Raw genomic sequence first — 22,708 nt, forward strand, 5'->3', positions numbered from 1 at the left:
GATGATGATGGCGGCAAGTACAGAGGCGCTGGGAGGACAGTGTCGTCGCGGCGGCGACTGATAATGAGCTCGGGGAGCCCGTCACCTCCCCGACCGTCATGTGTTTAACGAGGTCGGCAACCCGCTGCGCGCTGAGCTAACTGACTTTTAATTGCTCTCTGATAACAACACACACGCACGCACGCACACACACGCACACACACACGCAAACACAAAACACTTGCATGCAGTGCCCGATTTTTTTTCTCAATGCTATTGTTTCAATGCTGATGTCTCTGATGCTGTTAATATCTTGTGAGTCATGAAAGATGTCCAAATGCTTTACAATTGCTGGCTGCCAGCGAATAAAAAAAAAAAAAAAAAAAAAGGCTTTAGTATTTGAAGGGAATTTGAGAGATGTGTTAAAAAAGTCAGCGTGAAATTATCATCTCACAAGTCGTGAAGAAAACCCCCTCTACCTTTTCTCCATCAGCACGTGCATTTGAAAGCATTTGGACAGCAGAGCGTCGGCCTCGGGCGACTTGCGACACTTTACAAGGGCTCTTTCTATTTATTCCTTTTGCGCCGCACATAAATAAATGTTCTTGACATTTCAAATGTCACCTTGAAGAACTGCCGTGAAATGTCAGCGTTTGATGATTGCCTGCGCACATGTGTCATTTTCTACATATTGAAGGCAAGGGGGAAAAAACAAAAGAAAAAGTTGCGCTCCATCTCAATAATAGCAATAATAGCAATAATGGCATGTCTGCTCTGGCACTCTCACAATTGGCTGGCAATCGTGAAGCGGCCCGTCACCCATTTTGTCTGAAGCCCTGAACACACCCTCCATTTACCTCCCTCTACCAATACTCTTGACCCTCAGTCAATAAAGTAAAGTTAAAAAAAACAACAAAAAAAAAACACATGTTCTAACTTTCCCTAATGGTGCTCATTTAAAAGCTTACAGAAAATGTTTCTCCATTTTCAACCACCACTGCTTTTGTTCCTCTCCCTTCCGCACTTGGATGATTCGTGTGAACAAAGACACTGGCTAATAATTGATGGCGCAGCGAGCCAGCCAGCCAGCCAGCCAGCCAGCGGTCGGTCGGTCGGTCGGTCGCTTTGAGCCCAGTTTGCTCCTCCGATGAGCAAAAAGCTAGGAGAGCGGGCGCTGATTTTGGAAAGGCCCAGCAACAACGCACAAATCCATCAGAGGAATGAGCTGATGTTATCGCTAAAGCTCCTCTGGTGCTAGCTAGCTCGCCGGGGGTGCGAAATGAACAGTCGCAACGGCCAAGTCTGTTCAGATCATTTGGCCCACGATGAATAAGACTCTTTCAGTGTTTGCTTTCGCCGCCGAGCAAATGTTGTTTACCGTTTATTTCTTGTAAGGACAAATAAGTTAAGCGCGTGACACGGTGAGTGAGTCTTCAGAATGGGAAATAGAAATCAGTTTTTGTTCGCAGCTTTTGTTTGCGTTTATTGCTTCCGTCACTCTCGTTTGTTCTCAGCTTGCAGGTATGAAGCCATCACGGGGATGTTGCCCTGATGTCACACCGGCGACCAATCACATTGATGTGACATCCCTAGCCAAAAGTCCGCAGGGCTAAGCGAAATGGGGAAAGACACGAAAAGAAACCGCCTCGGCGTGTTCCTGTGACTAGCAAACCCACGGCAAGGTTTCCGAAACGGCATTGGGATTTGAAATTGGCTTTTTAGTTATTCATGTCCCCTCATGTTATCATTTCATTTTCTTTGCAGATTAATATTTCACTCATCCGCGCTCCATATTCATGCCAATCACTGACTGGCACATAATGCGGAGGGAATTATTGGAAAGCACATTTGGAAACGACTCCATTTGGAATTTGATGTATTACCCACAGTAAAGTTCACCGCTTTTAATTGCTTCTTTCAGCTCTTTTTCCGTGCGGCTTCTTTTTTTATGATCGCGTCACGTGTGGAGTGAGTGGGCTTTGGCGAGAAAGCAGGCCATGATTAAAATTGCTGACCTTTTGTCCAAGCGAGAATGAAAACGTGTCAATTGAAAAAGGACTGTTTCACATTCCGCGCAGTTCAATACAATTGGCACAACGGGGAGGAAAAAAATGCTTGGCGGCTACTTTGTAACTTCCCACCACTAAGCAGGTGTGCCTAATCCAACGACCGTGAATGCCTCGTGCGACTCGCCTCAAGCAGAGTGGATGTCATTTTTGATGCATTAGCATTAGCTGTGCTAAAATCCTAAGAAATGCAGGCGGTCATCGCGTTTCACTGGTTCGTCCCTTTGCGTGAGCAGCTACGGTCGCTCACGCTACAGCTACGCCACAGCTACGCTATGGACGGCAAGCGATGCTAGCAAGAAATGGCCTTTCGATGAAGCAATAGCTGTTGGGAAGAATCCACCGCGCCATTCAAGTTAGGAACAACAGGACATTTAGTCCCCTGATAGTTGGATTGCAGTTTCATGTGACTTATTGACTCTCCTGCTTCAATCCTCCACTATTGGGGATGTGGGACTAACCTCCACTCCATCTTTTCTCCGAATAAACAAGTGAGCGGGACTCCATCTTGGCGGGGACTGCCGCGCTAATCGGTCATTAGCGGCCATGGGGACGCTAATGTAGACGAAGAGCGTGCAACTATGGAACAGATGGATGAGCGAGTGAACAGATGGAGCCACGACAGACGCTTAGAGTAGATATAGAAGATACGATCGGACTCGTCCTTGGCGTGTTTGACCTAATGTGGGGTGACAGCAATTTCCTTCCTTCCTTCCTTCCTTCCTTCCTTCCTTCCTTCCTTCCTTCCTTCCTTCCTTCCTTCCTTCCTTCCTTCCTTCCTTCCTTCCTTCCTTCCTTCCTTCCTTCCTTCCTTCCTTCCTTCCTTCCTTCCTTCCTTCCTTCCTTCCTTCCTTCCCTTTCCTTCCTTCCTTCCCTTTCCTTGACTACGGGGCGCTGTATTAAGTCACGAGGGTGCCTGACGACTGTTATCAGGTTTCACCTCCTCACTGAAAAGAAAATGTGACAAGCGAAGGGGAACATCTTTCATGGATTTGCTCCGCAGCCAGCCCTAGCCACTCCCCAGCCACCCCGCCGTGACTCCCCGTGCGTCACGTTATCTCGCCGCTGTCAATGACACAATGCAGACGTGGTCGTAAATCAGCCGCCGCCGCTGCCACCATGTCATTCCAAATGACACGTTGTCACGGACACTTTGAATTTGCCTTATTTGAAGGAAAATCAATTCGATATGGGTCTGTCAATTGAATATTCCGTTGACTGCTAGCGTTAGCATGAGCAATATTTCTCAGCGGACATGACCACGCTAAGCAGCTAACCTCACATTCATTTCACTGTCCTATAACTCACCTAACCCGTCCCGTCCTTATTGTTGACCCCTTCCTCCCCTCGCTCGCTCGCTCCCTCCCTCCCTCTTTCCCTCCCTCCCTCCCTCATCCGCGCTCATATAAATCTCGCACCCACCGCCCGCCATTCTTTTGCACTATCGCAGCAGCATCGCCTTGTAAAAAAATAAAAACATCATCATGGAGCGCCGTGATGAACGACTTCCATAAAAAGTGGCCGTTGGTTTGGAGGTGGCAGGAGCTGCGAAGTCGACCCCACGGCGACCAAGGAGAAGGCGAGGCCGACTGGATGGGTCACAAATACTGATTTGCACTCTTTTTGTTCCACTTATACATTTGCCAGAAATTTCAACAAACTTTCTTTCTTTCTTTCTTTCTTTCTTTCTTTCTTTCTTGCTTTCTTTCTTTCTTTCTTGCTTTCTTTCTTTCTTGCTTTCTTTCTTTCTTGCTTTCTTTCTTTCCTTCCATCTTTCCCTCCCTCCCTATCCCTCCCTCTTCCTTCCTTGCTTCCTGTATTGTTCTTCTTTCCTACTTTGCTCCTTTCCTCCTTCCTTTGCTTTGCATTTATGCATTCTTATTTCCTTCCTTGTCTCATCTTTGCTTCCTGCCTGCCTCCCTTCTTTCTTTTTCTCTTCCTTCCTTGCAGTGGTCTATCCTGCCATCCTGTTCCTTCCCGGCTTCCTTACTATCCTTCTCCATTCTCCTTGCCTTCTCTCTTGCTGTTTGGCTGTTTGATATGATTGAGTGTTTGGAACTTTCAGTTGCGATGATGACTAAACTATTTTTGTTCAGCCCCCCCCCGATTTAAGCCAGTATGCTCGCTCGGACTATTAAAGAGCCTCACATGAAGGTGCCTTGATTTGTGTTGAATAATTTAACAACGGAATACAGTCGTTTATGTGAAATGCCTTCATGACTGATTAGAGTCGACGGCGTCAATTATTCACACATTTTGGCGGGCGGCAGAGCTGGAACCCTTTGCGCAAGTGGAATCGAGAAGGAGGCTGTCATTTCAAAAGGGGGCATGTGCGGGTATTATTGATTGATTGATTGATTGATTTGCTTATTTATTGATGTGGAGTTTTTGCACTAAAAGTGTTTCTCTCCAGTCATAACTTGTGTGTACTTATGGTCGTGTAGTCTGCTCTCATAACAACTTCTTGATTGTCCGAACAATAACTCGGCCGGCGCCTCCTAAGAAGTCCCAGCTCGGATCCCCGGCGTTTCCATTTTCTCATTCCACCGGGCTGCTAAAGGCAAACGGGGAAAAGAATGTGGGTATTCATTTAATGCGGCCATTTGCATAATTTTTCATTTCCACGTCGCGTGCCGACGAGTGTAATTTGAGTCTTCAAATTGGATTGAATTTTAGATTCGATTCTGTGTCAGCAAATGACACCATTGGCTAAGTGTGGCCTTGTGAGAATCCAGTATACTGCCATCCATCCATCCATCCATCCATCCATCCATCCATCCATCCATCCATCCATCCATCCATCCATCCATCCATCCATCCATCCATCCATCCATCCATCCATCCATCCATCCCTCCCTCCCTCCCTCCCTCCCTCCATCCACCCATCCATCCACCCATCCATCCACACATGTACTGTGCTCTGCAATTTCTCCACTTTGTTGGAATGTTCTTTTGTCATGTGTCATATCGCTTTTCTTGCCTCACCTTTTTCCTCTTTTGCATTTATATCTGTCAACTTATCCGATGCTCCCCTTTCGTCCTTCCTTCCTTCCATTTGGTGTCCTTCTAAAGCAGACCGCATGTCTTTTCCTTTCAAAGGAATAGTGCAATTCCTCTGTGGGATTTTTTTCTTGCTCCTCTGACTATTGTGTCAGATGTGTGGACAGGCCTGAGAGCTCATTATGGGCTCCTCTTTTTCTTTTTGGACGTCTCCACCGGAGGCAACAGATGGATGACAAGTAGCAGGAAGCGACGGCTTATGATTTTCACCAGCGGAGGCCGCGGTTAGTCGTTAGCATCTTTTGTCATCCCGTCGCCCCGCGGGATGACAACTCTTTTCTCCCGGGACCTTGTTGACTCGGGCCCCGACCCGCGCGGGCGCCAAGCATAGTCGAGCTCGACAAATGCAGCGGTGACCTCAAATCCATTCCGAGCCGTAGAGGGGAGGGGGGGGAGAACCCCCCAAAAAACACACCTGCTAGCAAATTGTGCAGATTCCCAAATAAGACCACGTAGCTATGTATTATGTTCCATTTTTGTCAATTGTGAAGTGACATGAATGTCTTTATTGTCGATGAACACATTCCGTCTTATGATGGAATTTGAAGTCAGCCGGTGCCGCTGGTGTGGCTCGGGGGCCGAGTGTGTCCGTTTGACTCCAATGCAGTCCACGTGTTGGTTGATGTGTTGTTCCAGTTGAAATGAAGCCACAAATGTGTTAGCATGTTGACTCTTTTGGGTTTGTGCCACACTCCAATTGTGACACTGCTGAGTCTGTTGGAGGGGATTGTGTTGGGGGGGGGGGCTGCTCGTGTAGTTAACGTCTCACTTGTTGTTGCGCCTGCGGGTCTGCTATTAGCAAGCGCATCGTCGAGGCCAAAAAGACACGCTGGTCTTGGTCACAGTGATACATGCAAATCTCATCTTTTGTTTGTGAACTAATTAAAAGGAGTTGCCTGATTATCTCAAAGCAGATGGATCTTGGTTAGGCTAATGAAGTGGGCGGTGCTGGCTGGCTGGCTGGCTGGCTGGCTGGCAGGCTGCCTGGCAGAACCTCTGACAGCACAATGAAACACGGCTTGGGCGGGCGGGCGCTGGCTCGCTGGCTGGCTGGCTCGCTGGCTGCTCAGCTCCGTACAATCGGACCACGTTTGTCGTTTGCGCTCCGGGAGTCCCGCATGACTCTTGACGATGGCAATGGCCTTGTTGCAAGTTTAGTGCTGGAGTCAATGGGCAATGTGTGTGTGTGTGTGTGTGTGTTTTGCGGCAGGTGTTCACCCGCTACGGCAAGTGCTACATGTTCAACGCGGCCGAGGAGGGCAAGTCCCTGCGCAGCACCGTCAAAGGCGGCACGGGGAACGGCCTGGAGATCATGTTGGACATCCAGCAAGACGAATACCTGCCCGTGTGGGGCGACACAGGTGGGCCTCGCCACCGCCACAGATCATTTTTTTCATTCATGCAATTTCAAATCATGAAGGCGGCGACGGTGACTCGCGGTGACTTCTGTGGACGAGGGAGCACATGGCATTGTTTCATTTTTTTGTTTTGTTTTTTGTTTTGTTTATTTCAGCTTGTACACAGACATCATCAAAGTCACACTTTCTTTACAAAGCTTAGAGTTCGTTCCGTACTTGCCGAAAACGGAACGGGTGGAAGCAGCCTTGCTTATCGAGTCCCGTCCCAAAACTTTCATCCAAAGATTTTTCGTGTTTTCGCAGCCATTGTTGTTTTTGCTCACTTGTCGTTATTTAGGCCATCTGCATAGTGCGTTCACAATTGTTCCAAAAAGATGCTTCAAGCTAATCTCACTCCCACTTGTCAAACAAGGACAATGAAATGGAGCTTTGCATTTGAAACCGTTACAAATTAGCGCCGGTGCCGTCCGTCCGTCCGTCCGTATATTTGCCCTCGGTGAGCAACTCTCATCACCATTCATATTATGAAGAATGCTTTGAGCTTGTTTAGTTACACAAGGAGTCTCTGGAGTTTCTGGTTGCCCGGTAACTAGACTTTATTTCAAGAATGTGGCTGCCTGTTGTTGTGCATCCAACAGATGCGGCAACTTCTCCACAGTAGGCCAAATCATTAAGCGCCAGCCGGCCAGCCAGCCAGCCGGCCGGCCGGCCAGCCGGCCAGCCAGCCGGCCGATATTCTCCAAATATCAATGTTGCTTGGAAACCCTGAAGCAGATATGAAAGGCTACTTTTGAAAAAGCAAATTTTTTTCAAATTTTTTTGCTTGTTTCCAAGCAAGTCTTCCTTTGGTGATGTTTGTTGCGCTTTCCCCTTCGGATGGATCCTCAAGCACAACGACGACAAGCTGAGCCGATGATCATTGTTTGCCATCGCAACTAATGAGACATTTCTCGAGAAAGCAATTATGCTTCGTGCTCGCCCCGCGACTATTTTTAGTCTTCTTGTGAAGCTTTGAGCAACGATGGAAATAATTCATAAGCAAACAAGTGTGTGCTGCCTTGACTTGTTGTTGCTTTTTGCTTTTGTGAATCCAATCTTTTGCCATCAGTTTGGATGTAGCGTGAGCGCATGGAGTGGCATCAGCGCTGGCGAGAAGGCATCGGCGTGCTTTTTTTGGGTGACTTTTACGAGCGCAGCTTTCCGGAAGCCTTTCCTTTTCTTGCGAGTCTTTTTGCATGCAAGGACTCAGTCGCTAGCGTCAGGGCCAAAGCTAATTTGCATGTGTGGGTGTTAATGTGCCAAGAAAGCAAAAGGCCTTAAACAAGAACGCAAACGAGGTGAGCTTTAAAACACTTGATGAATGACCACGCTCCTTCATTTACAACGCCGGCCCGGCCGACCGCGCGCGCGTGTGTGTGTGTGTGTGTGTGTGTGTGTGTGTGTGTGTGTGTGTGTGTGTGCGTGCCTGCGTGCGTGCGTGCGTGCGTGCGTGCATTTTTTTTTCCGTCTCTTCAGAGCTGTAGCAAATGCATCAAAATGGATGTCAAGATTTTGAAGGTTGTCAGACACTAGGCTGATGAGTGGGTGGCGCTACTTTATTGGCAGGGAGCGGAGGGAGGGCTTGATTAAATGCTTCCTAGAACACAAGCGCCAACGTGAGTGACACGCTGGCATTATTGATTTCCACGCAGAGACATTCACCGCCTGGCTCGTTTCCCATAAATGTTACTTTGTACGTGGGTTTTTGGTCAAACCCTCTTCACAAGCTTTTTTTTTTTTTTTTTCCCCTGTGCACATGTTTTGTGACAAAAACATTCCTATGATCCAGCTGCATTTTGTCCTCAAACGGTTTTTCTTTACTCGTCAGTTGTGTTCAGCTCCCTTCTGATCTTCTCCATCCATGGCTTTTATTCAAGCGCCACTTTGTATTCCAATCAAACAAGTCAAAAGAAAGCCATTGGGCGTCTCCTCCCCATCTGCTGTGGTGTCCCCGACCGATTGTGAACAAAAGGCATTTGTATTCCTCGCAGAGGACACGGCGTTCGAGGCAGGGGTCCGAGTCCAAATCCACAGCCAGGCCGAGCCCCCGTTTGTGCACGAGCTGGGCTTCGGCGTAGCGCCCGGCTTCCAGACCTTTGTGGCCACGCAGGAACAGAGGGTGAGTTTGCCCTCGCCCCGGAAACTCGCGCTGGAAAGTGTGTCATTTGAAACGCTAACCCGCAATTGAAGGCTTAACTTCCATTTTAAAGTCTCATTTGGAATCCTTATTTGAAAGCCTAGAAGTCCTTAGCCTGGCTTCAAATTCGACCTAAAAAGTCATTTCTTTTTCAAATAGGCTCCTGAGTTATTCTTTCTCTCTCTCTCTCTCTCTCTCTCTCTCTCTCTCTCTCTCTCTCTCTCTCTCTCTCTCTCTCTCTCTCTCTCTCTCTCTCTCTCTCTCTCTCTCTCTCCCTCCCTCCCTCCCCCCCCTCTCTCTCTCTCTCTCTCTCTATCTATCTACGAATGTCACGATCAATGTGTCTCTTTTAAGATGACGCCCTCGCTTTCACAAGTGTCTGCCGTTTTGACTTGAGTGTCATTTCTTGCGTATTTTGTCATAAACTCCATCCCTTCGTCCTTGTCCGGGCGTGGTGTTCCCCGCTAAAAAGACGCCACGGGTCGTATTCCACCTCCAGAAAGTTATCAAAAATGGCCACAGGAAAGCGTCTCGTTTTGATCGCATCAAGGCTGAGGTGCGGTGCGTGTCGTGCAAAAGGCGTTGTTGGCTTCTTCGCATCTTAGCCTTCAGGGTGAGTGTCCGTTCCCGTCCGTCTCGTCAGCATGACAACCATTACTCGAGCGTGAAATATCATCGAATAATACGTTAGAAAATGGTACAGACCCCAAATTGGAAGGCGCCAAGCATTTGTGTAAATCCTGCCTCAAAGGCCGCCGAAATCTAACTCGAGTCTTTCTATTTCACGGCGTACTTTGATCCAATTGAGCCTGCGCTGTGAAGTTCAAGTGCGTGATGATAAAACCAAAACAAAACAACAGGCTTTCCCAACAATTTGCCGAGTGAACCGTAAAGCCTCCTTTAAGTCCCCCATCCCTCCCCTCCCCTACCTCAGCACCGGAGTGAAATATTGATGAAGACAACAAATGGCAGGCGCCTGCCAAGGCTTTTGCCGCTTATTAGACCACGGCCTCACATGCCATTACACCAAATCAATCCGATGGCCAATTAGCCCCAATTTGCTTTAATTGGGCCCAAGGAGAAGAGAAGATTAGCTTAGCGATCGGAAAGGTTACGAATTGCCCAGCAGCACCTTTCACCCGGGTGTTTGTCGCATGGGGGCATTCCGCTTTGAGCCGACGACGTACGCAAACAAGCGTGGGGACGCTTCCGTCGACGTGCCGCCGCTGTTTTGGTTGGCAGCACTTAAGTCTTTAACTTCGAGGGCAGGGATGGCCGAGGAGCCGGTCCTAATGGCGTCGGGGGAGGACGTCGGCCGCTTTCTCGTCATCCGTCACAGCCTTCCACGGTAATCAGTAGCATTGGGCATGCGCACTTGGCTGCGTTTGAAGCGGAATGTTGGAGCATAGCCAGCTAGCGCAGCGCAGAGCAGACGCGCTTTAAAATCCCAGCCAGCAGCGAGCGGTCCAACCCAATTTCACCTGGCAAAGGGAGCGTCTCGCCTCATCCCCAAAATGGAGCGAGCGGCTCCTCCCTCGTGCCCAACAAGATGCTTAATCAAGCCTCATTCTTGTTGTTCTTCAGCATGTCGGGGTGCCGCCCGCCTCTTCTCTTGATTATTTGGGTCAAGTATCTGCGCAAGTGTGAAATGGTTTGCCCACTGTTGAATCTGTTGTCTCGCCAGTGTTGAATTTTGCGCCGCCTATGGTTTGGGCGCTAACTTGTTGTCCTTAGCATTTGTCAGCTAGCGCCATTTTGTTGGTCGAGGGCACTCGCAATTTCTCCCTTCCTCCCTCCCTCCCTCCCTCCCTCGTAGCTGAGCTTCCTGCCTCCGCCCTGGGGCGAGTGCGAGTCCAAGGCTCTGGAGTCGGGCTTCTTCCAGGTGTACAGCGTGACCGCCTGTCGGATCGACTGCGAGACGCGCTACATTGTGGAGAACTGCAACTGCAGGATGGTGCACATGCCTGGTAGGTCCAAAGTGAACAATGCAGCAGCATTGGCGCTCCAGGCTAACATACTCACTCGTTGGTCTCGGTGACAGGCGACGCGTCCTACTGCACTCCCGAGCAGTACAAAGACTGCGCTGAGCCCGCCCTGGGTGAGTCACGTGATGGTGCCGTGCCGTGCCGTGCCGTGCCGTGCCGTGCCGTCGGTTTGCAAACTTCTTCCGAATACGATGTAACTCAGAACGTACTACCTACTGAGTGAAGGGGGGAAAACAGCTAGTTCTTGGAATTGACACTCAGTGAGAGCAAACACATTTCAAAAAGTTCACATAGGCTAAGAAATACGTAAATGAGCCCCGTGTTAAATGTTGCAGTCAAACTTGACTTGAACACGCCGCAGCAACCGCCCAGAAAATTCCCGCCTAAATCAATCAAATCAATCAGCTACTTGAAAAACTCTGAGGCCACGAGTGTCAGTAGCGAGGCAGAGGATTGCTCGCCGGCTTGCTCGCTCGCTCGCTCGCTCGCTCGTCTTCTCTTGTAATTGGGCCGCTTTTTGGCGCCCGGATCTCCGCATGCAAATCAGGTCACGTCGGTGCCAATTTGTCGAAATCTTTCCGACTTTGTTTTCCCCCCTTCCTTTGAATATGATTGTATGAGAGAAAACAAACGACAGCACCTGTCTCCAAGTTGTCAGAGGAGATTACGCATCGCTCGTCTCATCCGGCGTTGAAAGTTGAAGAGTACGCTTTGACGACCGGAGTTGTGTAATTAGCGGCGAGACGTTGAGCCCGTGTGACAAAGCGTCTCGTTAAATGAGCAAGACTACTTTTGTTATTTGACGGCTTAGGTCGGAATAGTCTTCAGGTACCTTGTGGCTTCGCATCAATTGTCTTTGGTTGGCCGGAATATTTTGCCAGCTAGCGAGCTCGCTTGCTTTGTTTAAGGTCACTTGGGAAAAGAATTACCATCCGAGTTTGATTGGGACTTTTCATTGGATGTGGCTAGAGATTGCCTCCTCTTCTGCGCCCTTCACCGTCACCACCCCTTCATCATCCTCATCATCATCATCATCAACCTCCTCATCCTAACGGTCATTAGCCAAGCTGTCGGCGTCGGCGGAGAGCAGCGGCTGCATGTGCCGCACGCCGTGCAACGTGACGCGCTACAACAAAGAGCTCTCCATGGTGAAAATCCCCAGCAAGACTTCGGCGCGCTACCTGCAGAAGAAGTTCAACAAGTCGGAGAAATACATCGCGTACGTATGCCCACGCTGTCCGTCCGTCCGTCCGTCACGTGCTGGCCGACGCATTTGCTCTTAGCGTGTTGTTTTTTTCACAGAGACAATATTTTGGTGTTGGACGTCTTCTTCGAGGCGCTCAACTATGAAACCATTGAGCAGAAGAAAGCCTACGAGGTGGCGGGCCTGCTGGGTAATCCAAATAATGATGATTTTTTGAATCGCTGGACAAATGTGGTGGAAGAAGAACGCTCGCACGTCAATAATAATAATAATGGAGGTAATCGCCCCGACAGGTGACATCGGCGGCCAGATGGGCCTCTTTATCGGGGCCAGCATTCTCACCATCCTGGAGCTTTTTGACTACGCCTACGAGGTCAGTCGTGCTTGCACGGAGGAAGAAGCACGGTACGGTTGGTTAACTCGACTGGACTTTTTCAGGTGGTACGGGACAGACTACTGGACCTCCTGAGTCGGGAGGACGAGGAGGAAGGCCGGCGACGGGATGTGGTAAGTGCGCCCCGCCCCGCCCCGCCCCTTCAGTGATATTTAACTTTGTTTTTCTAAAAATGTGGTTACTGGTGTTTTTTAATGATAAGACATTTTCATGTAGTAAAGGTTTTCTAATTTTATATACTTTAATTTGCAATTCTTTGTTCATTTCAAAACAAACAAAATGTCCGGTACTTTTATTCGTTTAATATTGGGTTTTGTTATGTTGTCATCAAATGACGTATTTTGAATGAAATTTCATTTGGGTACTCGGACTTTTTCATTCCATTGTATTTTAAAAAATGAAAACCATTGTTGCCTACTGTTCTTTTCACCTTATTTCTTTTTTGTTGACTTATTTGTTTGTTTAATTTGATTTCCAATGAATGAAATGAAATGTTGGGTATCTTTTAGACTTCCTGTGACCCTGTGGCCAACCACTCGGAGTCCATCAGCCACAGCGTGGCTGTGCCCCTGCAGGCCACCTTGGAGGAGATTGCCTGCTGAGGCCCTGCCTGGCCTGGCCTCCTGACCCCGCCTGGCCTGGCCCCACCCCGCCACCCCATCCCCTCCGTCCACTTTGAGGAGAGCCAACCATGAGACGCTAAAAAACCTCAGCCGAGCCAGATGGGTCAGGGAGGGGCGGGCCGAGTGGCGTGGCGTGGCACAAGGTTCAAGGTTTGGAGACACACACCTGAGAAGCATCCGTTGGTGGCTCAGCGGACACCATAGTGAACCAAAAAAAAGACTGAAAGCCACCAAAGCGTATGCATCACTCATAATGTGGCCGCCCGCTCGCTCGCTCGCTCGCTCGCTCACGTGATGAATGTACAGCTTCACCCTTGGATTCCTCTTTCAGCTTTAAACGAAGAGACTAATCGCTACTTTTTGTCGGACAAGGGAAATAGAAATGAGCCGGTGGAGACAGAAAAGAAACTTTCTTTCGATTTGGAATCAGTCCACCAAAGGCCTCAAGGGCGTACTCACACTAGGCAACATTTCTTCTCCTTCCGTTGATTTCTATTTCACAAGATGGCAGAATCCTAGCATGATGGGCCATTGTCATTGTTGAACAGCCTGGCTTTTTTTTCCTCATTATTCCGTCCTACCGCTTGTGTCACTCCAATGACACACGCAGACGTGATGAGCACCCATCCATTGGAATGTTCTACCTGAGGATTAGTTCTATTGTGCAAGATGGCAATCATCAAGAATGCGGAGCCGTTGTTCCATGAATGAAATGATAGGCGAGCTACCGAGAGTTGAGAAGATTTCAGTTCTTCACTCCATTTGTGTAGTGCGGTGGAGCAGTTATGGCTTCGGAGATGAGAGGAGTGATGGCGCGAATCAAAAGCTCTGCTTTGCCTCTTTTTTTAGCTGTGCATTTGTGTTGTCATTGAATGCTGCTCTTTGCAGTTTTTTGGACTCAATGGATTCTTTCGTCTCATTTATATCGTGCACGATGCTAGCTAGCGTACGGTGGACTCGGTCGGCCCAAGTGCCGTTACGATGGCCCGGTGTGAGCGCGCCCCGACAGAGGAACGGAGGATCTTTGACAGGATGCCCGCCGTCCCACTTCAAGTGGGGTGGCAATGGAAGCCAGAGAACAAAATGGTGAGCACGTCTTAAAGCAAAACATCCCTGACAACTTTTCACCATTTTACCCCCAAAACAAAGAGCTCTGACAGAAAGCTTTTTTTGTCTCTCTCTCTCTCTCTCTCTCTCTCTCTCTCTCTCTCTCTCTCTCTCTCTCTCTCTCTCTCTCTCTCTCTCTCTCTCTCTCTCTCGTATTGGTGTTGTTCAAATATGTATGTTTTTGAAGGTTTTACTGAGACACATTGTTCTTCAGAGTTTTGGTGGAGCGCTGCCCTCTGCTGCCTTGCGATTGGCCCGTTGTCTCCTGCTGCGGCTTCCGGAATACAGCATCTGGAATTGTGATTTTTTGTTCCGTTTCCACCATCAATCCCAGCATGGTCTCGCCATCTCACTCGGAATGGATTCATCACTGCACTTTTAATTCTAATTGGTCTTTACCCCCCCATGTGTCCGCCGCGCTTGAAAGCCAGCGGCGTCTACGTGCTCCGCCTCGGCGCGACCTGGAACTGCTCGCCGTGCTCCGGCGCCGTTTTTGTGCCACAGCGCCAACATTGTGTTTGCGTGTGTGTGTGTGTGTGTGTGTGCGTGTGTGTGTGTGCGTGTGCGTGTGTGCGTGTGCGTGTGCGTGTGCGTGTGTTTTCAATGTGAACCCATTAAACAACACTTTTTTGTAACACGTGTCTTCTTCTCTTTGATGTCATTGGTGGTCCCCGCACAATTTTGCATATCTGAACTCTTGTTATTTATTTACAATGGGATATCACCAAGAAATTGTTATCAAAACTTGATCCGTTCCAGGGCGTTGCAGGTTGGTCTATTATTTCTGGAATCATCTTCCAAAAGCAATATGGACACTTTGATTTTCAATGTGTTGCCACTCGTTTTGTTGTTCCAAAGAGCAGATGTGTCGCCACACAACACTCTTCATCGATCAAGAAATAAAATTGCAAGCAACCATGGCTGGCTGGAGGTGTGCTTAAATAGGTGACTTTGCCTTGGATTAGGATCATGTAGAAATCTCCTGAGTGAACCCATGCAAAAGAGCTGAGAGTGTCTGTTGCTAGGTAACAAACATTAAACACAGCAAGACTTGGTGGACTTGTCTTAAATGCGCTGCGGGAAGAACTTTGAGTCAGAGAGGTGGCTTCCCGTTCACGAACAAGTAAGTGAATTGCATTTCCCGTTCACCGATTCTACCCAATGGAGTGTCCAAGTGACGTCACAGATCAAACAGCCAATCAGGAGGTGGGGGTGAGGCCGGGTGTGGCACTTTTGGTTAAGCTTTGACCATGATATTTCCCTAATAAAGTGGCCTGTTATTAGATGCGCTTGAAAATGGCGGTGTACCTAATGGAGTGTCCGTGTGACGTCACAGATCAACCAGCCAATCAGAAAGTGGGGGTGAGGGCGTGTGTGGCACTTTTCACTTAAACCATTGGTGTGGACCTCCAGTCCTCGAGGGGCCGCGTTCCAGTATGTTTTCCAAGTGACCCTCGTTAAGCGCACCTGCGTGAAAGGTTTTAGCTCTTTTCACGTTCCGCAGGAGCTAAAACATTTCAGGCAGGTGCGCTCAAGGAGGGAATCACACGGACCCTCCGTTAGGTACACCGCCATTTTCAAGTGTACCTAATAACAGGCCATTTTATTAGGGAACTATCATGGTCAAAGGTCACAGGTGTCAAGCTCGAGTCCTTGGGGCCGCATTCCAACATGTTTTCCAAGATAATAAAGTTCGCGAGAGTGACCGAAAAGATCTAAAGATCTTTGTAGCCATGACGGAATAACTTGTTTGGACCCGTTTGAAAATCCTTGATTTGCTATGACTCAAGAATTGTCTCTGTGCAACGGTGTGGTGTTTCTTAACAACTGAATTGAAAACGAGTCCACGGGAGCACTGCAACGGCCGCAGAATTTTTGCCAGAACAATTCATTTTAGGATGAACTATCGATACAAATCTTTTCATTTGATTGAAGGCAATGGCGTCCCCCTGCCTGGCAGGGGTTTTTGAGTTTTTCCTTGCCCTTTTGGGAGCTTAAGATCAGGGGATGCTTTGAGAATAATTGTCAATTTTTGTCTATGCGAAGCCCTTTGAGACTGTTTGTGATTTAGGGCTAGACAAATATTTTCATTTGATTGAAGGCAATGGCGTTAACCACTCGACCAGAGCCTGCTCGGAAACAAAAGGAGATTTGGTCATATTGATAGGGTACCCTCCATCCAAACATGTTGGGTGTTTCAACGGATAGTCATCCGAAGCCACCCTTTCCACAGTAGTCGCCATGACAGGCGACCACCTGGTGGCGGCAGTGTGCCGAGGGCCGCTGGACGATCAGAAGAAGAAGATTTGAATCGACGGATGTGACGTCAGGTCTTTAGGTCAATTGAAGACAGGTGTGCTCGCCCAAGGGGAGTTATCATATGCAGGTGCCACCGAGCGCGTGGCGGCGGCGGCGGCGGCGGAGGACGGTTTCTCAGGTAAGCGAGCATGCAAGCAAATGTTTGTCGTCTCCTGCCGTTTTTCACGACGGACGCCGTCCGTGTTTGTTGCACGATTGGCACGCTTTGTTGCCTTTTCTCACAAGCCGTTTTTGTTTTTCGTACTCGTGACTCGGCCACGTCACGTCCACCGCGACGGAGGTAAATTGTAAGCCGCAGGCCATTTAGCCCGTGAGCAAATGTTTGCAGTTTCTTACGATGCCATTTATTATTTCTTGCAGGATTTTCGCTGTCTAGGGAGTGCTTGAGGTTTCGGCACGGCACGCCACAATCCACTTTGCGTCGTGTCGTTGCGCGTTTTGGTGGTATTTTAAATGTCTTTCGCGGTTGTTTTTTTTAATGCTGGCCAGCATTTTTTCATTCGTTTGTCTGTAGAAGGTTCGTAAATGACGCCGCCGATAAGCGCGTGTTTGTCGGACTATAGGAAATGTTAGTTTGACTCTAGTCAACTAAACCATTTTTGATTATTTTGTATCATCCGTGTGCCATTTCCGTGTCATGCAAACTGGTGAATGCAACGTATGTGTTACGTCATGTCCAAATCGGACCAAATCCATTCAAAGATGGCGCCCGCCCGCTCGTTCCGTTACGCAACAAACATTTGCGTGGGTTATTTTCTCCCCTTTTGGACGCAGCGCCGCCAACCTGGATCATCTGTCCAATGTGAGGTGAGTTGTAGATGATGAAATTAAAATACGAATTATAATCTTTAATAATTCTTGTAATTTACCACAATGTAATGATTCTATATTTTTTCAAATGTAAAACTCTACTTAGAATGTATCAAATTAAAATATTAACTACAATTTTGATCAATTATCGTAACTTACTACAATATAATAATTTTTTTCAAATGTAAAACTCCTAGTATGGATAATTGTTGGTCAAAAAAATCATGCCATTGGCACTCTACTCAATGTCTATTTTTGTTGCAATAATTTGCTTGTCTTTTGTAGCACTTAAAAAGCCCGCCCAGCCAGCATCCCTCTATACAAAGCAAGCAGGAGGCTCTTGAAGGAGCCCTTTCAGTGATGTTGAGGACACTGAGGAAGAGTAGTCCTAAATCAGGTGAGTTTGTGCTTCCCAACACACAATGGTTGTCGAGTTTTAGCTTCCCAGCACACAATTAATGGCTGTGTGTTTTTGTAGGCTGCAAGAGGAGCCGAATGGGAAAAGTATAATTCCATATGAAAAGGCACAATGGCCTATCCAAAGGCGCAATGGCCTATCCAAAGGTGCAATGGCCTATCCAAAGGTGCAATGGCCTATCCAAAGGCGCAATGGCCTATCCAAAGGCGCAATGGCCTATCCAAAGGCGCAATGGCCTGTCCAAAGGCGCAATGGCCTGTCCAAAGGCGCAATGGCCTGTCCAAAGGAGCAATGGCCTGTCCAAAGGAGCAATGGCCTATCCAAAGGAGCAATGGCCTATCCAAAGGAGCAATGGCCTATCCAAAGGAGCAATGGCCTATCCAAAGGAGCAATGGCCTATCCAAAGGAGCAATGGCCTATCCAAAGGAGCAATGGCCTATCCAAAGGAGCAATGGCCTATCCAAAGGAGCAATGGCCTATCCAAAGGAGCAATGGCCTATCCAAAGGAGCAATGGCCTATCCAAAGGAGCAATGGCCTATCCAAAGGAGCAATGGCCTATCCAAAGGAGCAATGGCCTATCCAAAGGAGCAATGGCCTATCCAAAGGGGCAATGGCCTATCCAAAAGAGCAATGCTATATCAAGTCAAGAATCAAGCAGCACGCTGCAAAAGTCGATGTTTGCGGATCATGTGCCCAGGAGGGGGCAGTGTGGTTGCCTTTGGTTATGGGTGCACGACGGAAAGGTTGCAGGTGTGGCCAGTGTTTGGGGCTCTGATGGTTGGTCTTGCTTAAGAGGTGTGCTGTGGTTGTGGCTTGTCTGGATCCAGCGTTGTCTTGTGCTTTGTTGCCATTGACGGCTCACTTGGGGGAGGACGTGGTTACGTGGACGGAGACAAAACGAAACTTTGATGTGGATCCGAATGTTCAATTTTGCCATATGATGTGTACCATTTTGTCTTTTTCTAACCTGCCACTGTTGTACTTGCTGCATTCTTTGTTCTCCCCCATCGGTGTAGGGCGGCGTTGGAGCGAGCCGATCCCGAATGTCCAATTTTGCAATTTGACTTGTACCATTTTGTCTTTTTCTAACCTGCCACTGTTGCACTTCATCTAACCCTAACCTACCACCGCTGTGGTACTTGCGTTCTTTGTTCTCCCCTTAGGTGTAGGGCAGCATTGGAGCGAGACGGTAACATTTTGTGTCTTTTTCTAACCTACCACTGTCGTGCTTGATCTAAGCTGTGTGTCCTTTGTTCTCTAGGTGTAGGGGGCGGTGTTTGGGCGAGCCGGTCCACGAGGAAGACGTAATGATGCGAGCAGCGCCCAACTCATTGCATGTTCTGCCATTTGCAGGCCGGACGCGAAAGGGGGGGGCGCACGGCCCGATCCGACCGGGCGATGCTCACCAATCGTAGCTAGCCGCTGTGATCAAGTAAGCAAGTGACCGACAACTTGGGGTGCTGTTTGTGTTTCTAACATTTGTTTCTCTTTCTGCAGATGGCGACCGGGATGTGACACGATCTGATCAGAGGTGAACGTACCACTGTGGCATCGCTCTGACGTCGCCGAGTTGTGAGGGAGACCCGCTTCCCTGGAGGCGTCGACCTGCGCAGCTTCAACGTGTGAAATGGATTCTTTTTTTCTTTTTTAAATTACACCAGCGGTGTCCCAATGTCTGCTTGAGGGCTGCATACTGAAACAAATTCTGAATTCTTTGACGCAAATTCATTAAATCAATCACGAAATGTTGCCATTGATATTTAGTGCTACAAAGCAGTGTCGTGTTCAGTCGTGTGGTGTGTTGATCAAGTTGCCCCGAGGCTGCCATTTGGACACCAATGGTGACGTGTGTGTAGGGCTGCACGTGTATTGGAAAACTGCCATATGGTGGTCTAGGTTATTGACATGCACTTTAAGACAGCAAAGAATTTTTTATTTTCATGTCTCAAATGAAAAATGCTTTCTTGCCTAACTATTTGTAATGAGTTAAGACGATAAGTCATTGATGTAAGTTAAAGTTAACTCATCTAACTGATCTCATTGCGATCAAATAGTTAACCTCCATCCAAGAATTTTGCACAACTTGCCTCAATGCAGTGGTCTGGCCCAATACTGCCATATCATTGATTTTCCAAAATGTTGTGCAGCCCTCATTGAGTGCCAAACGCGCAGCGACGGCAAGCGCAAGCGACCGCGCAGCGACGGCAAGCGCAAGCGACCGCGCAGCGACGGCAAGCGCAAGCGACCGCGCAGCGACGGCAAGCGCAAGCGACCGCGCAAGCGACGGCAAGCGCAAGCGATTGCAAGCGACCGCGCAAGCGACGGCAAGCGCAAGCGACCGCGCAGCGACGGCAAGCGCCGGCAAGCGCAAGCGACTGCGCAAGCGCAAGCGACGGCGCAGCGAGACTTTTGTGCTTGTCTTGCTAGGTGGAAGAGACGATGTATGAAACGAAGAGCCGGTGGACGGAGGCCACCAGACCCGCGATTGGTGAGCGGGGTGCAAAGGAAGGAATCACCCAAAGAAAGCAGTCGCCAAGTGTTGAAGAGGAGCCTGATGCACGACTGGCCAAGGCTGGCCAGAGGCGGTGACATGGCAATCCAATCTGCAAGCGTAGTGTACACAGTGTTGGTTTTAATTTGATTTCCTTATTTGTCTGCCGTTCAGGGTTGCCGGGGCGGCGGATGGGACGAGGGCCAGCCTGCACCGAGAGGGACTGGGCTGCACCCACAAGACCAGGGAGGGGGCAGGTAATGAGTACGTTGACACAAGTGAGCCGCATGCAACTGAGTGCCGTTTGTCTTTTTGCACTTGTGCGAGGCGGAAGACGAGTCCAACACCGGCCGGAGCAGACCCGGACCTTGGCCCGTGACGAGCGGCCCACACGAGACTGATGGGTGCAGATGCAGCCAGTGTTTCGGGGAGTATGACTTTGGTTTTTCTTTTGTGTTTTCCCTACCCCTGTCTATTTGAATAGGGTAACTAGTAGCACGCACGGGCATTTGGGTTGCTGTGACCCTCTAGATACGAATCGGCAAAGTAGACACCCCCTGCCCCCCCTCCTTCCCTCCCTCCCTCCCTCTCTCTCTCTCTCTCTCTCTCTCTCTCTCTCTCTCTCTCTCTCTCTCTCTCTCTCTCTCTCTCTCTCTCGCGCTCTCTTTCTCCAACGCGCCCGGCAGTACCTGCATGGCCTGGTGCACTCAGGGTGGAACGTGGCTATACCTTGCCCTTTGTGGAATACCAGGGTATAATGTCTGCCAGACTGGGTCCCAGTGTCGTCGACGGTGTCGAGGACAAGGAGATTCTCCGTGACGCTCTCCGTGACGTCACGTTTTCCTCTTTTTTTCCTCTCGGGGCCAAGCCAGCTCTACTCAGGGGGAACTGGCCGGTTACGCTTAAGTGCGCACCAAAGCCTCTTTTCATCTCCTCTCGCTCTCTCCCTCCCTCCCTTCCTCCCTCCCTCCCTTTTTGTAAGGGGTTAAACATTTCATAACCCGGATTGCGCCAATGCGGGAGGGCCGTATGAGACATGCGCCAGCCCGTGCGTGCCGCTAGTTACCTGATTCAAACTTACCTTAGTCTAGGTTGGGGGGGTGCTAGTGGAATTTTTCCCCTTGCCAAAACCAACACAATATGTCTGCCTTTCAGGATTGCTGGGGCACTGGATCGGACGAGTGCCTGCACAGAGAGGGACTGGACAGGACCGCGAGACCAGAGGGTAATAATAAAAAACTTTATTTGTAGAGCACCTTTCATACAAGAAATGCAGCTCAAAGCACTTTACGACAAAGAAAGAAATTATAAGCATTGAATTCTTCATATAGGAACAGACATAAAAAGAAAACAAAAACATTCATGTGTGCACACGCTATTAATGAAGGGAGCTTAAAATAGGAGCAAGCTTTAATAGACAGGTAATGAGTACGTCCACAGAAGTGAACCGCATGCAACAGAGCCGTTTTTCTTTTTGCAGTGGCACAAGGCGGAGGATGAGTCCAAACGTCGAATACCGGCCGTGGGGGGAGCCAACCTTCGCCCGTGATGAGCGGCCGACACGAGACGGACGGGTGCGGATGCGGCGAGGGCAAAGCGCCCAGCCAGCATTTAAGGAGAGTATGACTGCGTTTTTTCTTTTGTCCTTTCTTTCCTTCCCTCCCTCCCTCCACTTTTTCACTGGGTGTGCACACTGGCTATCTGCATGATGCCGCTTTCTTTCTCTCAGCGCCGCGTCATTTTGCAATATTGTTGTTTTACTGTTGTTTTTTTAATCATGAAATGAACTGTTTGTACTGTAATTGTGTGTGTACCACTGAACTGCAATTAAACTGTGAACTGAATTCAAGTGGTCCATTTTAAACATTGGCATTGGCAGTCTATCGTGCATACAAACTGGAATCATTTGAGACATTCTCAATGACAAGACAATTGTAAAGTTAGGCTGAAACCAAATTGACTTAAATATGCAGTGTCAGGCTTTTTATTTATTTTTTTAACTACACAAAGAAAAGCTGCATGCATTCTAAATTGTTGACAAAAGCCAAGTAGCCAGACACCCATAGATGCAAACGACAAGTGTACATACGGTCTCTGTTGCGATCAGTAAGTCATCTTTGGCAACCCTGCTTTAAAATGGCCACCGAACTCAGAATCTTGCAAAATGTTGGTACATTTTTCTGTAAGAGTAAAAGCTGTTGAGTCTAGTCAGAGCCATTTTTTGGTTTGTTTTGAATCGTCATGCATCATGTGGGCATTCTTGTGAATAAAATCAACAGTGGTGTGTTTGCTTCCTGTTGGTGGTCTTGTAAATAAAGTCAACTTTGGTGTCAGTCATCATTCGCAATGTGCCTCAATCAATGGTGCTGCTCTTGAATGTGAAACTTATTGCATGTTTTGTTACAGGGCTTGATGTCTTCATTGGCTGTTTGACTACAAAAAAGGCTGTTGCTGTCCAGTCCAGGTTGCTGCTATAGTCAATTGAATTTATAAACGTAGCGTGTAACTTCCAGGGCCTTAGCTTTCAATTCAAAGCAGAGTTGCGTAACTACACGGCCAGCCTCGGCACATGTACTGGGTGGTACCACCCAGTTCAGAGTGAAGTAAAGGCCAGAGTGGTCCTATTCATACCGGGATCCTTATGAAATTGACCATATCAGAAAGGCTAGATGAATTCCAAGTGCTGCCACCGAGTAGCAGCATATTTGCCTCAACCT

General features: G+C 48.6%; 1 protein-coding gene and 1 long non-coding RNA gene across 9 annotated transcripts in view; both read left to right on the forward strand.

Moving 5' to 3' along the window:
• The window catches only part of asic2 (acid sensing ion channel subunit 2), a 29,414-nt gene extending 14,542 nt beyond the window's left edge, over nt 1–14,872 (forward strand). Inside the window, exons 2-11 of one of the 3 annotated variants that reach the window (XR_015853275.1) lie at nt 6,316–6,466; nt 8,494–8,621; nt 10,456–10,606; nt 10,681–10,737; nt 11,687–11,843; nt 11,927–12,018; nt 12,122–12,201; nt 12,267–12,335; nt 12,732–13,931; nt 14,140–14,872. Coding sequence is in view for 1 of the 3 variants with exons in the window: in XM_088357137.1 (XP_088213263.1) it covers nt 6,316–6,466; nt 8,494–8,621; nt 10,456–10,606; nt 10,681–10,737; nt 11,687–11,843; nt 11,927–12,018; nt 12,122–12,201; nt 12,267–12,335; nt 12,732–12,824 (978 nt within the window). In the remaining 2 variants the exon portion in view is untranslated. Of the gene's footprint in view, nt 1–6,315; nt 6,467–8,493; nt 8,622–10,455; nt 10,607–10,680; nt 10,738–11,686; nt 11,844–11,926; nt 12,019–12,121; nt 12,202–12,266; nt 12,336–12,731 lie in introns of all 3 variants that reach the window. The other 2 variants (XR_015853276.1, XM_088357137.1) reach the window with 2 other exon arrangements.
• A 1,027-nt stretch (nt 14,873–15,899) lies between these two features.
• On the forward strand, nt 15,900–22,328 carry LOC148384692 (uncharacterized). 6 transcript variants are annotated; one of them, XR_015853469.1, is made up of 6 exons: nt 15,900–16,389; nt 17,367–17,478; nt 17,560–18,932; nt 18,998–20,248; nt 20,319–21,216; nt 21,472–22,328. It is a non-coding gene; the product is annotated as an uncharacterized LOC148384692 (long non-coding RNA). The 6 variants fall into 6 exon arrangements; XR_015853470.1 differs by lacking the exon at nt 15,900–16,389 and having other exon boundaries at nt 16,398–17,478; nt 18,998–20,085; nt 20,166–20,248; XR_015853471.1 differs by lacking the exon at nt 15,900–16,389 and having other exon boundaries at nt 16,398–17,478; nt 18,998–19,120; nt 19,928–20,248.
• The last annotated feature ends 380 nt before the right edge of the window (nt 22,329–22,708 follow it).

The sequence above is a fragment of the Syngnathus floridae genome, chromosome 17 (assembly GCF_059516105.1).
Source record: "Syngnathus floridae isolate MCC-2025c chromosome 17, RoL_Sflo_1.0, whole genome shotgun sequence".
NCBI classification, from domain to species: Eukaryota; Metazoa; Chordata; class Actinopteri; order Syngnathiformes; family Syngnathidae; genus Syngnathus; species Syngnathus floridae.